We start from the raw sequence: 17264 nt of genomic DNA on the forward strand, positions 1-17264 counted from the left end.
AAAAAAAAGACATTATTTATCTCTATACAATTCTACTGTACTGTATGGCATCATCATAACATCCCACAAAACATGTCTTAAAAAATTCATAAATAGTAAGTGACTAAAACAAAGAATTGCATTCTATTAATAATGACTTAAACAACATAAGAGCCTACGACGGTATGTTTGATGGGAGTCATTTGTATTCATGAAAGGGCTGCGAGGTCTTTATATATGTATTTCAACTGTGTTCCAAATCAGCAAAAGAGGGAAACACTATTGCACTAATGAACTTGAACTGCTTATTAATGCAAACAAAATGTATGTGTTGCTGTATTTCCTTCCTACACAGTAAAGAATAAGAAGCATGCCTCCGATATTCACTCACCTGGTATACAGGTCACACATCTTCAGACTGGCAAATAGAGCTGAGTGTTGATGGTGTTGGAAACATGTTGTGGTCTATGTTGCCCCCTATAGGTCAGTTCAGCTTTAAGCACACTCTGGGCTCTTGTTGTTCAACTGTTATTCCTGGATGGAGCATTGTGGGAAGTCCCTTTTGGGTCGTTAAAAATAATTCTACATTTTGGAGTTCAAGCCTGAGACATGATGACTCTGATGAAGCTCACATGAGGATTTATTCTCTGTACTGTATTTAAAACTTACTTACTTAACACTTTTTTTGTGTTAGTAAATTACATGTATGTATTACAATATGAATTGATCCTGGTTACAGTATAGTGTTCATTTGCCACATATGTTGTTTGCCTTTTTGTTGCCTTATTATTTTGGGGTGTGGTGAATCAGGAAAAGACAGATTTCAATTTCTTTGGGGGGGGGGGGGGGGGGGGAGGGGGGGGGGGGTCTGGTGTATAAAATTAGTGGATTTTCTGTGAAAAACATTTTTTATCTGTCAAAATATATACCTTTTAAAGGAAGATTTGTCAACATGGCAGTGGTCATATGCTGCTTTATGCAAATGTATGTATATATTTATTATTGGAAATAAATTAACAACACAAAACAAAGACAGATATTGTCCAGAAACCCTCGCAGGTACTGCATTTAGCATACAACATGGCAAACTGCAGCCCAACAGGCAACAACAGCTGTCAGTGTGTCAGTGTGCTGACTTGACTATGACTTGCCCCAAACTGCATGTGATTATCATAAAGTGGGCATGTCTGTAAAGGGGAGACTCGTGGGTACCCATAGAACCCATTTACATTCACATATCTTGAGGTCAGAGGTCAAGGGCCCCCTTTGAAAATGGCCATGACAGTTTAGCTAAAAATGTAGCTAAAGTCTGGAGCGTTACTTAACCTCCTTCTTGACAAGCTAGTATGACAAGGTTGGTACCGATGGATTCCTTAGGTTTTCTAGTTTCATATGATACCAGTATTTTTACTCTTTTTTCAACATACTATACTGTGTTTTTTTTTATTTTTTCGGCATACTATACTATGTATTTTTTTCATGTTTTCGAGAGACTAAAGTCTTTTTTTGACAGAGTATACTATTACTTTTTTAAAAGATGTCGACATACTATACTATGACTTTTTTATTTTTTCAACACACTATACTATGACCTTTTGTTTTTCGACATACTATACTATGACTTTTTTTCGACATACTATACTATGACCTTTTTAAAAAAAAAAATTTGACATACTATACTATGACCTTTTTATTTTTTTTGACATACTATACTATGACCTTTTTTATTTTTTCGGCAAACTATACTATGACTTTTTTATTACTTACTATTCTGACCTTTTTTTATTTATTCAACATACTATACTATGACTTTTAAAGATATTTTCGACATACAATACTAGGACTTTTTTTTTTACATACTATACTATGACTTTTATTCAACATACTTTACTGTGATTTTATATTTTTGAACAGACTATACTAAGTCTTTTTTTGACATGCTATACTCTTACTTTTTTAAAAGATGTCGACATACTATACTATGACTTTTTTTTATTTTTTCGACATATACTAGGATTCTTTTAATTTTTTCGACATATTAAATTATGACCTTTTTTATATTTACGGCATACTTTACTATGACTTTTTTTCGACATACTACACTGATTTTTTTTGACATACTATACTATGACCTTATTTTACTTTTCCGACATACAATAATATGACCTTTTTAATTTTTTCTGTATACTATACTATGACTTTTATTCAACATACTTTACTATGATTTTATACTTTTTGAACAGACTAGTCTTTTTTTTTACATACTATACTATTACTTTTTTAAACGATGTTGACATACTATACTATGTCTTTTTTTTATTTTTCGACATATTAAACTATGACTTTTATTTTTTTCGGCATACAATACTATGACTTTTTTTAGACATACTATACTATGACCTTTTTAAATTTGTTTGGCATGCTATACTATGACTTTTTTATGACTTACTATTCTATGACCTTTTTTTTTTATTTTCTCGACATACTATACTATGACTTTATTTCGACAACCTCCGAAAGATTGAATAGCGGCCAGGCAGATTGTTAAGCGGCCAATTAAAAATAGCAAATTGTGTTAAAGAAGTTCAAACAAATTTGCCTTTGACAGTCCTGTACACTCAATTTACTACACAAAAAAAAGGTGCATTTAGTGTTAAGTTACTCTTTAAAAGCAGAGTACTTACATTCAGATGTTTGCAGTCACACACCATGTAAACACAACACAATAGGCTGTTTTCACTTAGTTTTGAAAACTTAATTTTTCTGTAAAAATGACGTCATTGCAACTAAACCCTACCACATGTATATCAACTATATACATATTCAAATGCCTTCACATATTAGTTCAAAGCTCCTGCACACACACCTGTTGATTTGCATGCAGATGAGGGATGTTAAATGATAGAAAAAGAACCATACATGATGCTTGTTTGTTGTGCACAACTTTAATTTTCTCCATAACTTGTCAACTTAGAAAAACAGAATAAGAGTGCATGAATACTGTCAGATCTAGTCTGAACAAACCTCACCTATAATGTGACACATACTGCAAACCATAAACTAAAGTATTAAAAAAAAAAAATCAATAGCACACAGGTGATTTCTGATGCAAAGTTATTGTACTTTAATTGTTCCTCCATTTCGAACTGATCACAAACAACAGCCTGTCCTCGTACACCGGCTGATAATGATCCAGTGTTATTAAGAAAGGTAAATGTGGAAGTGGTGAATAAAACTTCTTTTTTTTTTTGGAAATGTAAAAGGCTTGTTGTACACATATATTTAGCAATCAAAAGTAGAGGAAGAAATAAGAAAGAAAAAAAAAGTCGAAATGACAATTTAATCATCGTCAAAGTTCTGTTGTAAAAGGAAGTTGGCGGCCAAGTTCTCGTTCTTCTCACAAGCGAAGTAGGCTTGTATAACGAGTCCCTCTGGAAATCCTAAAGCTTTTAGCTGCAAGTAGAGAGAGAGAGAGGAGTTGCACATTAGCCAAACGATACTTTAATAAGCAAATGATCATTTGTGCTTCATGTTTAACAGTCTCGACTGTGATGTCGTTTAGTTTTTATCTTTTACAGAGTTCATAGAGAACATCATAATCCAACACTTCTGGTGAAGCTGGACTGAACAGCGGACTGAGAAGAAAAGGTTAGTGACGGCGTTGTACCCTCTCAATGGCCTCTTTCTCCTGTGGCGTGACCTGGATGTAGCTCATGTGACTCCCGCCGGCCGTATCGCCTGCCGCCACTCCTCCGGCTCCTCCGGCTCCCCCACCTCCTCCTCCTCCTCCTCCCGCTCCACCTCCAGCGGGCACTGCCTCTGGATTGGGTTCATTCAGCATCTGGATGAACTGCTCTTGGTGGCTGCTGATCTCCTACAGTGGTAAATGAACATTTTAAAAGACTGTGGAGGCATAGAAACTGTTCCTTGGCACTTAAAACCTCTGAAGTAGTGCAAAAATGTATTGAACAAATAATAATTGCCTTTTATATATTTGATTTTCCTATACATTTTTGGGACTCACAAAAGAAAATGGTCAAAGTCCTGACTAACTTTCTAGTATTGGTCAAACTCCAAAACACTGGATCCTACAATTCCCATAATCCCACAATGCAACTCAATACATCAGACCGGCACATATGTGTACTTCGCAAAAACTCAAGGCCAGGGGATAGGAAACAGAAGATCCCATAGACTTCAATGCAATTTAACGTGTGTTTGGATTGGAATTTTGACAAGTTCATACGCATTCATCTCTGGTCTATAGCTTGGAGCCATAAAGCCATGCTGGTCTGGTCTATAGCTTGGAGCCATGAAGCCATGCTGGTCTGGTCTATAGCTTGGAGCCATGACACCATGCTGGTCTGGTCTATAGCTTGGAGCCATAAACACCATGCTGGTCTGGTCTATAGCTTGGAGCCATGACACCATGCTGGTCTGGTCTATAGCTTGGAGCCATAAACACCATGCTGGTCTGGTCTATAGCTTGGAGCCATAAACACCATGCTGGTCTGGTCTATAGCTTGGAGCCATAAACACCATGCTGGTCTGGTCTATAGCTTTAAGCCATAAAGCTCCTCTATTACATCTTTTTTAGGACGTGGCAGGGGAACAAATCAGAGATCATTGTTTTGGATTTATTGTTGGTGCAACCAACTACACAGCAACTCTTCAGCATAGCGTTATTATTATGACCGGTTTATTTAGTGTAGAAGTTTGGAGACATGTTTCAACTTCTTCTCTTTACTCTGTTACCGTCTATGAGGGACACGGGATTGGTTTCCCCCAAAAGGGGGCGTGGTCATGCAAGCCTACTCTGGAGGACGTATTGCCGGTCTGATGTATACCAGCCTCCTAAATCCCCTCGTCTTTCAAACCCCACACCTCCAGTTTGTAATGTTGGCGTGTTAAAACTTTTAAATCCAAACTGAGACTGAGAACTGTTTACAAAGATTGAGTAGTACTCCTCGTGACGTAAACTGAACTCCATGCGTAAAATCGGTGGCGTGCCCCTTTAAGTGAACTGTGACTGTGACAATGCTTAAACCATGAACTAATTTAATCAGGACTGTGTCCCCCCCCCACCTGCAGCAGCTCAGGGTTTTCCCTGCCGATCTCCTGCAGCAGGGCAGGAAGCAGGGCGGCGTTCTGCTGGATCAGCTGTCGCATCACGTGGAACTGGGGCTGACTTCTCAGGAAACTCAGGGGGTTGCCTGAAAGGATAAGTCAGAAAGAAAGACACACGGAAGGATGATAACGGAAACAAACATTTGCTCATTGAAGCTGCTGGAATATGCAGAATAGTACGGGCCACTTACCTCCGCTTGGTGAAGAGCCAGTGTTAGCGGGAAGGCTAATACCGCCTATGGGTGCAGAGTGAACTCCACTCACTGGAGGCACCACCGCATCGAGCCCTGCTGCAGGGCCAGAATCTCTGCCTGGAATACCCTGAAAGAAAATACAACGATTAATACAAATAAAAACAAATCCCATCATAAACAGAGTATATGGGTGTCTCTGGAGACTGTTCTTACTGTGAGCAGGTACTCCACAGCTCGGTCTGGGTTGTTGAAGCTCGCTCTCAGAGCTGCTACCACCTGCTCCCTCTCGTAGCCCATCAGCATCATCTCGTTTACCATGGCGTCATATGACGCGCCCGTCACTAAAGGAACACACACACACACACACCAAGACTAATCAGTAGTGGGACTAAAGAGCTTCATAGTTGGTCAACAGCACTGTGGCTGCGGTCGAAAAGTCCTTTTTCTTAGGAAGGTTCCTAACGGAGTGAAATGAGCCAGAAGTATCTCAGTAGCAGCCGTGATGAGAGCTGTTTGAATTCTCTAAATGTTAAGGAAAGGTGCTTCAATGCTTCCTTTATTATCTCCTTTAGCATAGGATACACTAGAGCATCCTTTACCAAAGGAAAGGAGATAATGCCGCCCCACAATTCCTTGCAGCCGAAACTTTTAAAGCGACGCACCATTCTACCGTTCATAATAACAAACGATATGCTTATCTTGCATAATATTTTCATACAGTCATATACTAATTGGGATTCATGTTGATAAATTTGAGTCGTTTCACTTTATTTCTATTTATTTATTTCGAACAAGTAACAAATAAGTCAAAAACAAGAATAACTAATAAAATGAACAGTAAACATAAAGCAAACAAATAATCAACATAAATAAATATTACGTCCGAAAAGGAAGAAATTTACATTTAATGGTTCTACTTCTTCACCATGACTCAAAAAATAACTCAATATTTATTATATAAACTTTGTGGTAGCCTGTAGATTCCTTTTTTATTTCAGTTCCAACCTTGGTAATGGTTTGTAACGTTAGGTCAGATGATCTTTTATTATCTGTTGATAGAGTGTTCCAGCAGCAGGGGGATCTGTGGTATCTCTCTTTAACACACCGCAGGTGAAGCAGCTCAGCACTGAAGGAGTTATTTAAGAACGCACGGGGAGGAAGCAGCCCCTTTTGTACTCCATCTTCACAACATTGTAGTTTCACCACGTCAATAAAATCCGCCGCCGTCGCATCATAATTACGGAGCCTAGTGTAAAAGCAGTCAGATTCTCATCACACCGCGGTTGTCTTTTCCTAACTCCTTATGAATTCTCCTTCACGTCATTCCTTGACTTCATGACGTTTTCCATCGAGGTCGAGGAAAAGTGGTTAGGAAAAGACGTTAGGACGTCATTTTTTGGCTTTTCGACCGCAGCCTATGATTGGTCACTAGGGGTGGGAATCACCGGAGGCCCCACGGTACGATATTATCATGATATTTAAGTCATGATACGGTCTTATTGCGATTTTAAACAGTTTGCGATTTATTACCTTTTTTCAACTGCAAATTCTGCAGCTTGTCAACATCTGTTTTATTTCATAATATACAGTTTTCACTCTGTTCATCTCACAGTTTATATTCACATATGAATTTAATTAAAAATGGCCATGCCCATTTTCCTCGCCAAAATTTAGCACAACTTTTGAGGCATCATTTAGCATTCTTCAAGCTAGTATGACATGGTTGGTACCAAGCGATTCTTTAGGTTTTGTAGTTTCATATGATACCAGTATCTTCACTCCAGCAGAACAGATCGATACATGACGTCCGTTTATCGATAAAATATTTCAACGCAAAGTATCGCGATACGACGCTGTACCCCTATTGTCCACATTTCAGAAAATGAATTGAAGCCTTATCACTTTTGATTGTTAATGACCCAATATTTCCAGTACTCAGTGTAAAAATGTGCATTAGTCATTTACTTTAAAACATGGGGGTCAAACTGTCAAGGCCACCACAGAGGTAGACATTAACATGTGTTTTAGTTTGAAGAAAACTCCTAATCTCATTCATTATCAAGGCACTCAGCATGCTGATGTTTTATATGTCATTACATTCTGTCGGAAGACATGCTGCTCAAAGAAAACAACTAAAATGTAATACTATGACAGCATAATAAACAAAACCAAGCATCAGTCGAGCTTTAACTTTAATGCTTAACAAGGGAAGAGCATTTTGGGAGTTTGCAGCATACATAAAGATCAATTTCTCTACGGTGTCCCATAAAAACACTGAAAATTCACATCAATGACTACACGAGTCAGAATAATTAAGACCTACAGGATTTGCTCTAAGCAAAGCAGTATTTGTGAAGCTGAGAGCATGAGGCTGTGGGGAACTGTGGGATTAGTATCCAGCTGCTTATTGATCAAGGAACATCTATGTCTGTCAGCATGATATGGATATCCACAAGAAATAAGGGGGACCAAAATGGGCCACAGATTTATTACATATATGATACAGCTTAAAGGCCACGACACGCCAAGCCGACGGTCGGACAGTTTGGGGCCGTTGATGACCGTCAGCTCTAGTCTGCACGTGTCGGAGGCTTTTCGGCCGATTCAGCATGTTGAATCAGCGTTGGCGCCCTTCGGTGAGAGAAATCACTCTCATTGGCTGTTCAGCTTAAACGAATCAGTACACGAGAAGAGAAACGGAAAGCAACGAGTAAAGTCAAGAGGAAAAACACAGAAGGCTCTTTTTTTCATCGTCATCTCATCTGATCGTTCCAATACATGGATATTTTCGACATGGCCATCTGGAATGAAGCTAAGTGGAGAGTGAGAGTGGTGAGTGAGAGTGGTGAGTGACAGTGGTGTGAAAATGGTCGACAGACGCTGCTTTATTTCATGAACGTATGTACGGCTTGTATATCCGCCGTCCTCGGTCTTCCGGTTTCCCTTTTTGAATGATGAATACAGACTACCGCCGCCTGCTGGTTGGGGAGAGCTATTTCCTCTCACGCAGGTGCAAAATGTACGTGCTAACTGGCCGTCGGCTGTCGTCTTTGCGGTGTGTTCAAATGCAACTTGTCGTCCAAGACAAAGGGCGACGTGAGGCGCTAGTTCCGGCTTGGTGTGTCTGGGCCTTAAAGGCATTGAGGCAAAAAGTCATCAAAGTCAAAGTTTTTATCTAACAAATGGTGCGGGATTTGTGACAAGGTTCTTATACGGCTGACAAATTATGTTTACAAATGCAGCCTTACCCAGATTTGAAACTGCCTCATCAATCAGGTTTGTGTTCGTCGAAGCCTCGGAGCTTCTGCAAAGAGAAAACAGAGCTTGGGTGAGGCGTGATCTGCACGTCATATCTCAAAATGAAGATGCACTGAAACCAGTTAGTCAGTTAAAGACAAACATCTAGCCATCTTTACCCAACGGAGGTGGAAGCTGGTTCAGCGGTCGGAGACTGTGTCTCCTCTGGCTTGTCGTCTGAAGAGGAGCGTTCTGAAGTGTTCTCAGAGCTGGAAGACGAGGCAGCAGGTGCTGCGGGAGCTGCAGTGCTGGGAGCTGGAGTGGCAGGTGAAGGCTGCGGGGCGGCTGAGGCTGCTTTAGCCTGCGAGATCATTTTAAAAAATATAATATGTTACTTCTTCGATATCACTTGATGGTCACAATGGGTCAGTTGACATAAGTGGTTGGCGGCAGAACAATAGGGTTAAAAAAATCTAATTATTGTTAGCTCATATTTCTAACATTCACAAGCTCACTGCCATTTACTGAAGCAATTTCTAATTCACAAACCTTTGTCACCATGACGACCACAAAGTTCTTCTCATTGATTTTGTATTCTTTGAGCGCTGCGTCATCGCTGAGGACTTTACCTGTGAAGAGACGGAAAAATGAGACACAATTTTCTATCGGCTTTACCCGGCGTGAACTGAGAAACAACAGGCAGGGATGGAACAATAGATGGTATCACATTTTAGCATGAATGGAGGGTTGTTGAGTGGATAAATCTGGTTCTTTTTGTTATATTGTTTTTGATTGTGTTATGTGTCTGAGGAAGCCGCTTTAAGTAGGTCACACAAAACCTCACCGTCTAAAATGCTACAATATGCTCCACAGTGACTACAACACGTATTCAGCCTCCCTCTGCGTTTGTCATGTTTGACTTAGGGATGCACCGATGGGCCGATACTGAATCAAATAGGTGGATCATGTATCGGTGACAATGGGGCCGATCTATTCAATACAATTCTATGTTTATATACTATATACATTATAGACTGGAATTTGAATTCCTGTTTAAAGGTCCCATATAGTGCTCATTTTCAGGTTAATACTTGTATTTTGTGTTACTACTAGAACATGTTTACATGCTGTAATGTTAAAAAAAAAACTTTATTTTCCTCATACTGTCTGCCTGAATATACCTGTATTCACCCTGTCTGAAACACTCCGTTTTAGCACATTTGCAATGGAATTACGTTGCTTGGCAACAGCTTTGGTCTATGTTTACCTCCTGTCAGCTGATGTTATTCACATACACTGCAACAGGGAAGAAACTGTGACACATTTAGAATGTTTATGTTTAAAACCGTGTAAATATCGTATATTTGTGACATCACAAATGGACAGAAATCCTAATGGCTTCTTTCAAACGCACAATTTCTGAATTGTGTATTTCTCCGTATATTGAGCGTTTTGATAGTTTAACAGTATTTATAAAGCACTTGAACCTGCTTTAAAATATAAAAAGACATGAAAATCTCACTTTTTACAATATGGGACCTTTAGGTTTTGACCAATGTGTTGCCTTAAAAAGTTTTACACTTGAAATGTAATCTCTTCTGTACGCTTTATTATTTTAATAATAAATAACAATTCAGTTCATTTATATCCATGTATTTATTTGTTACATTTTGTTTACAAAGTTAGGAAAACATTGTTGCCCATGTCATTTATTTGGCCATATCTGTTTTTTACAATGCCACTATTTTATCATTTTTATAAAATTGTAATGGCGTGCTATTTGTCAAGTTTCTCTCGAAAGAGATACTAATCTCAAGAGACTTCCTGATTAAATAAAGGTTAAATACAATAAAATGTTTAAGTCAAGCCTGATGTTGCCTTACACATAAAATAATAATCCAAGTCACTTCCACACAGTGAGACAAACAGCTTATTAATTAAACGCTGGTATCGAATCAGTACTCCGCATTGGCCGATTAACCAAAGCCCAGGTATCACTATCGGGACTGAAAAAGTCGATTCGGTGCATCCCTAGTTTGACTGTTTGAAAACACAAAGTACAGTGGTGTAATTGGGAAGTTTTAGTCTGACAAAAATCCTAATTACTACCCGGTTTTCCCCAAGTTTTATCTATGTTTTGAAAGACAGATGACTGCAACACTTGTTTAAATAATGAAGGTAGGGATGATATGAAAGGCTTGCTTAACCAGGCTGCATCCTTTGCAGGTATCTGGCTAACTTTTTCATTTGTTTGACAGACTGGCGTGCTCTTTGGCTGGTTTCCTTGCTTTAGGCTTTCCGCGCTATTGGCAACAGGAGAATAAACCAGCCCTTGTAACTTTAATGCATCAGCTTAACCTGCTACAGAAACGAAACTGCAGGCCTTCGGCACCTATTAACCAGCTCTACAGCAATACATTTGTATGACCTTCAGTAATATTGTGCATATTACTGAAGGTCTAGAATGACATGGATAAAATAAAGTAATTTAGACCTCTCAATGCAAAAGTAAAACAAATCCAATGTGTGGACCTTCGCATAACAATGCACCAGCTGTAATAGATGTGGAAACAGATTCTTACTTATAGTTAAATTACTGTAAGTTCTATTACAACAAACCAAAATTTGACATAAAATGATTGAGAGGGAAGCAAAGAGTTGGGCAACTTCTGTCTAAATGAAAGACATTTAAAAGGTTACAAATTGAGTCATCAGACAACATTAAAAAGTAAATCTAATAGTGATATTTTCCTCATCCTGTTTGAGACTTGTTTATAGGGCTGCAACTAACGATTAATTTCATTGTCGATGAATCTGTCAATTATTTTCTCGAGGAATCGATTAGTTGTTTGGTCTATAAAATATCAGAAAATGGTGAGAAATGTCAATGAGTGTGTTTCACAAAGTCAAAGATGACATCCTCAAATGTCTTGTTTTGTTGCACAACTCAAAAATAGTCCGTTTACTGTCAAAGAGGAGTAAAGAAACCAGAAAATATTCACATTTAAGAAGCTGGAATCAGAGAATTTTGACTTTGTTTTTTCTTAAAAAATTACTCAAACAGATTAATCGATTATCAAAATAGTTGGTGATTAATTTAATAGTTGACAGCTAATCGACTAATCGTTGCAGCTCTACTTGTTTACAAAAAACAAACATGCATTTTAACTTTTCATGCTGGATTATGAAGAGATTCTTTCAAAAATTGACGTTTATCCCACACTGGTTAAAGAGTCACTCTCCCCTCTCTATTTATAGTATACAAAATGCTATAGGATATGTTACAGTCAACCATTAAAGGAAAACTGTGATGCACTCGGGCCACTTCGGGCTTCAAGAGCACTCAAATCTACTAACTTGGCAGATCTGTTAGCTTTTATGAGAAATGTACGCTCCCTGCGACCGTACAGGATGCAACATACAGTCAAGATAAACGTGGATCCTGGTATGAATCAGGAGAAACCACTAGCATGAAGGCAAACTGTTAAAGGCAGCTTGGTAATACAGATCTACATCCACTCATCAAGGTTAACACCATTTAATAGCTACGCTTGATTATCCGGAATTAACATTAGAGATATCCACAATTGCAATTTTACTAGTCGTAATTATGTTGTGACTAGTCAGAATTCTTATTGCAGATATCTATAACGTCATTCTGAATAGGGATGTCACGAGAACCGATACTCCGGTACCAAGTCGATGCCAAAATTAAAAAAACGTTAAGGTACTCTTTTTCTACTCTCTTCCTTACGATGCCTGTAATGGTCATTGGTAGTGATGTGACAGTGAGGAAAATTTTCCAACCGGTTAATAAACCTGTGAATATACCGGTGTTACCGATTACACCGGACATTTTACAAGAAAAGATGACGGTCAACATGTGCAGAGCGCTGACTCTGATCTTTACCGTTGGGTGGCGGTGTGTCTGGCCTCTCCGGTAGTGCTTTTGCTGCGGGGCTCCGCTGCGGGGGTCCACCTCACGGTGATTACCTCATTAACGTTACGGTTCCCTTATAGCATTGGGATTAAATGTGAAATATTGCCAAATAGGTGCGTTTGCTTTTCACTTCGACAATAAATCCTCTGCCTGATGCTCCTACTCCTGCTACTCTGAGCTGACGGACCAGATGCATTCATGGTCAGTATGTAGCGTCCGTCATCTGACTATTGATTGATAACATGCTGCTGATACGCCAAAATGAACAAAATGGGTCAATTCTTTTTATTTATTACTTAAAGGCTACATGCCTCTGTTTATTGTAATGTTCAAATAAAGATGTTTTTAATAAAAGAGTATGTGTTGAATTACATGGGATTTATTGTTGTTATTTTATTTTTTACCATGGTATCACATTGGTATCGAGAATCGTGGAAATTCACTGGTATAGGTATCGACTATTAGATTTCTGGTATCGTGACATCCCTAATTCTGACTAGTCAAGCCGCCAGTTAGAGATATCTGTAATTCAGTTCTGACTATCCTAAATAACAGGTACAGATATCTCAAACGTCATTATGACCAGTCAGAATTGTTGTGCGTGACGTTGCTCATCAAGGGTTCCCATTGGATAAAAAGCATCTGAACAGTGTCAGCAGAAGCTTTTGCCGACTTGGATAGTTCGGTAAAGTTGGAAAGATATTCAGAGATTCAAACTTCCCGGATCTATAACTAATAAGAGAAACATAGTTAAAACACCAACGAGGGCTCTTGCTAACCGTAGTGAGGTAAACAACGAGCTACAACCTTATTTTAATCACAACGAGCCTTTAGTCCTCCGAGCTGGACACATAACATCTGTCCCTACATGCAGCCGGCTGTGAGACGAGCGGTCGGGGACCGTTGTGGATAAAATAGTTAGAAAATGCCATGAAATATAAAGAGCTCATCATAGAGGAATTTGTGGCGAACGAGAGCTTTGTTCACTAGAGATATATGGTAGAAATTTACAGCGTGTCGTAGATTTACTGTCTCCAGACACACTTTATAAACCCCTACGGCTGCAGCGCAGCAGCCATAGTATGTTTGAATAGCTTCACCTCCCACTTGCCGTAGCTGCTTACATAATTACAAATATCTGCAACGTCATTTGGCCTAGTCAGAACTCTAACTCTAGATATGTGTAATTACATTCTGACTCTCCGTAACTCCAGTTTGAGATATCTACGACGTCATTCTGACTAGTCACAATTTAATTTTAGATATCTAAAAAGGACAATGTAGATAACTACAATTGAGGGGAATTAAAGATATCTTGAACTGGAATTATGACTAGTCATAATTAAACTGTACATATCTGAAACTGGAATTACGGATATCCGTAATTCACATTGCAGATATCCGTAATGATAAACCCCACACACATGAATGGCAAAAGTCATTTGAATCCTACTAGTCAAAATGTAATTACGAATATCTAAAATTAGAGTTTTGCCTAGTCAAAATAGAATTAGGGATATCGTGAATTAGAGTTTTGACTAGGCAAATTGACATTGCAGATATCTCTAATGAATATCCTGTCTAGCTATTAAATGTTAAAGCGGCTTTTTATACACCAAGAGAACACACTGGAAAGTGAGAATGGACATCCATCTCAACAATGAAAACTGTGTGTGCTTCCTGAATCACTGTCATCACTAAACAGTGTAATGACTTGCAGCACACAATCCAGAAATACAACAAAGCATAAGGCAGCTTTTTGGAGGAATGTGTGTGTTTTTTTATCAAGAAATGTGAGGATTTAAGAAGGTTTTAACAAGCAGCCTGTAACATACCAGCATAGATCAGCTTCAGTCCAGCTACTGAGAAATGGTCCTTTCCTTTCTCCTCTTCAATCTTCTCTTTTAATGTCTTCACCTGTGTGGGGGACAAAAAGACACTTTTTATGAATCTTGTATAATATTATAATAACATAAACTTAATCAGCTTTCCCGCCACCGTTTGGCCCAACCCTGAACCCTAACTAACTATAGCACGAGTTAGAATAGAAAGTCCAAAGTGTGCTTCATTAAACTGGAGTTGAACTCATTAAGAAATCATGTTGAACATTACATTGAACTAACAGACCGATAGCACAATGAAGTGTAACATTTAAAACAAAGTTCATAAACGTCAGTGTGCATTAATAGAGTGTAACATTAACTATGGTGTCTGTAACCAACGAGGCTAATATCTCCCTCTGTACCATGAGAGGGCTACGGCTAAATGCTGACAACACAAACTCCTCTCCTCACTAGTATTCAATAAATCACGTGACTCTGTCTCAAACCCCACGTCCAACACAAGCCGAACTAACCCGAACAGTTGCTCCATCTGAAACATACATGTGGTGTTTACGCAGACTCATCTATCGATGGTTTTAATTTGAAATAGTCAAAAACTAAAGTCCTCGGTTCCAGGACATAGCCATCCCCCACTCCACCCCCCTCACACATGCATGTCTTCCTCTCTCACCGTCTCCTCTTCATCGATGTCGATCTTGAACGTCTGCTGTTGTAAGGTTTTCAACGTTATCTGCATCTTGTCGTCAGAGTTTGTCTCCCCGGCTCTAGTTTAAACGGTGTAGATCCAAAGCAAGAAGCTTCTCTGTGTTTGTTGGCTCATTACTAACTGTCAGCCGCCATGACTCTTCTCCTTTCTTCTTCTTCTGAGTCACATATTTAAGCTGCAGCGCCCCCAGCGGGTTGAGGTCAGCCTCGGTACTGCAACGACAATGCTTTATTTCCTATTAGCAGTTTAGTTAGTAGTATTCTCATAATATCTTTAACTTAGATGAGTCGCAATACTTCAATTTGAAAATACTCCATAACAAGGAAAAGTCCTGCTTTCAACATTGTACTTAAAGGTCCCATATTGAAAAAAAGCGAGATTTTCATGTCTTTTATATTATAAAGCAGGTTTAAGTGCTATAAATACTGTTAAACTATCAAAACGCTCAATATACGGAGAAATACACACAGCCCGTATTCAGAAATTTTGCGTTTGAAACAAGCCGTTAGAATTTCTGTCCATTTGTGAGGTCACAAATATACAATATTTAGACCATAAACATTCTAAATGTGTCCCAGTTTATTTCCTGTTGCAGTGAATGTAAATAACATCAGCTGACAGGATGTAAACATGGACCCAAACTGTTGCCTAGCAACATAATTCCGTTGCAATTCCGTTGAAATGCACTAAAACAGAGCGTTTCAGACAGAGGGTGAGTCAGGCTGAGGAAAATAAAGTTTTTTTTAACATTACAGCATGTAAACATGTTCTAGTAGAAACACAAAATACAAGTATGAACCTGAAAATGAGCACGATATGGGACCTTTAAAGCCTCAGTAGCAAAAATTCCATAATGACCTTTCAGCATATTGTAATTCAAGTGTTCTGGGAGATAACTAGACTTCTGCTCCTCCTCATGGCTCTGTTTTACTGGCTTTAAAAAATCTAGCCTGTGAGGGGAGACTTTGGCCAATCACAGGTCATTTTAGAGAGAGAGCGTTCCTATTGGCTTTCTCATTTCACAGCTAAACAGTACACTACAGAGAGTAATGGGCATTACAGTAACAGCATATTAATTAATATTTGATCATCACTGCCTAGTTTGACTGTTTGATCACCGCGAGTGATTGACAGCTGCTCAGAGACACGGCAGACTCCAGCTCAGCTCTGATTGGTTGTTTTCTTCCGGTCTGTGAAATCTGGCAGATGCCATTAGGAGCACCAGTCCAGCCTCTCTCACCCTCTTCTCACCCAACCTTACCCTTTCTTCATCATATTTTACACAGTGCGTTATTACATGTTCAGCATTTTCAACTATATTACAATGCACACATAGGCTACTTGTAAATTTACTTTTCCCCAATAGAAATAGTGTCTTATTTATAACTGTGTGTGTGTGATCAAACCTTTATCTTTGTAGAACCTCCTCTCTTCTCTTTCTTCCTTTAACACTCTAAACTGTCTTTTGTACTTTAGGTTCTGCCTTTACTCTCCTAATCCCACTTTTTGTGCCAAAATTCTGATATTTTCTTTTTGATTAGTGCTTTATATATTCCCCTTTACCAAATGCCATGTCCATTAAATGCCTCATATTTAGTGATCTTTAGTGTAGTTAAGTAAAAAGTGCAATTCCTGCCTCTGAAATGGAGTGTAGTACAGGTGTGACATAACAGAAAATAAAAAATACTCAAGTAAAGTAATGTCACTTACTTACTTTCCACCATTGCTTTGAGTTGACTTGATTAATTCAATCCATTGACTTGACAAAAGTCAATTTGAGTGGGTGCTGGAAAATACTGGAAAAATACATTATTAAAATGTATTGATTGATTAAGACGTTTTATATATATTTACTTGTTTAGATATTTGCATTTTGTAGTACAATTTCTCTGCAACCCTTCCACTTAAAAAAAAGAATAAAGACAAATACCTCCAACACTATAAATACTTGTAATATTGAACAACAGCATAAAATATATTTTTTCATTTAGCCCTGTCCACCCCAAAGAGCCCCTTATGAGTTGAATTCTTAAAAAGCATTTTATTGTCAGTTATTTTCATAATACAGCACATGGCAAGGGAGGTCAGGTTATAATAAGAGTAGAGAAACATACTGTAATAGTGAACAATAATGTTATTTTATCCTACTGGGATAACATTACAAATATAGCCTGTATTCATCAGGCTATATTTGTAACATTATCCCATTCCCTGTCTTATAGGCCTACAGTATAAGA

General features: G+C 38.5%; 2 protein-coding genes across 2 annotated transcripts in view; one reads left to right on the plus strand and one right to left on the minus strand.

Moving 5' to 3' along the window:
- Positions 1 to 3690, plus strand: part of klf4 (Kruppel like factor 4) — a 109228-nt gene extending 105538 nt beyond the window's left edge. The window contains exon 5 of the mRNA XM_074617327.1: positions 3558 to 3690. Coding sequence (XP_074473428.1) covers positions 3558 to 3595 — 38 coding nt within the window. The 3' untranslated portion in view covers positions 3596 to 3690. The remainder of the gene's footprint in view (positions 1 to 3557) is intronic.
- On the minus strand, positions 2905 to 15194 carry rad23b (RAD23 homolog B, nucleotide excision repair protein). The gene is made up of 10 exons (XM_074617328.1): positions 14992 to 15194; positions 14313 to 14394; positions 9087 to 9166; positions 8717 to 8898; positions 8549 to 8604; positions 5514 to 5641; positions 5298 to 5427; positions 5065 to 5192; positions 3647 to 3853; positions 2905 to 3432 (listed from the first exon to the last, which is right to left on the minus strand). The coding sequence occupies exons 1-10, from the start codon at positions 15055 to 15057 to the stop codon at positions 3319 to 3321; spliced, it is 1173 nt and encodes a 390-aa protein (XP_074473429.1). The 5' UTR covers positions 15058 to 15194; the 3' UTR covers positions 2905 to 3318.
- Between the last annotated feature and the right edge of the window lie 2070 nt (positions 15195 to 17264).

Source organism: Sebastes fasciatus, chromosome 19 (assembly GCF_043250625.1).
Source record: "Sebastes fasciatus isolate fSebFas1 chromosome 19, fSebFas1.pri, whole genome shotgun sequence".
Classification (NCBI taxonomy): Eukaryota; Metazoa; Chordata; class Actinopteri; order Perciformes; family Sebastidae; genus Sebastes; species Sebastes fasciatus.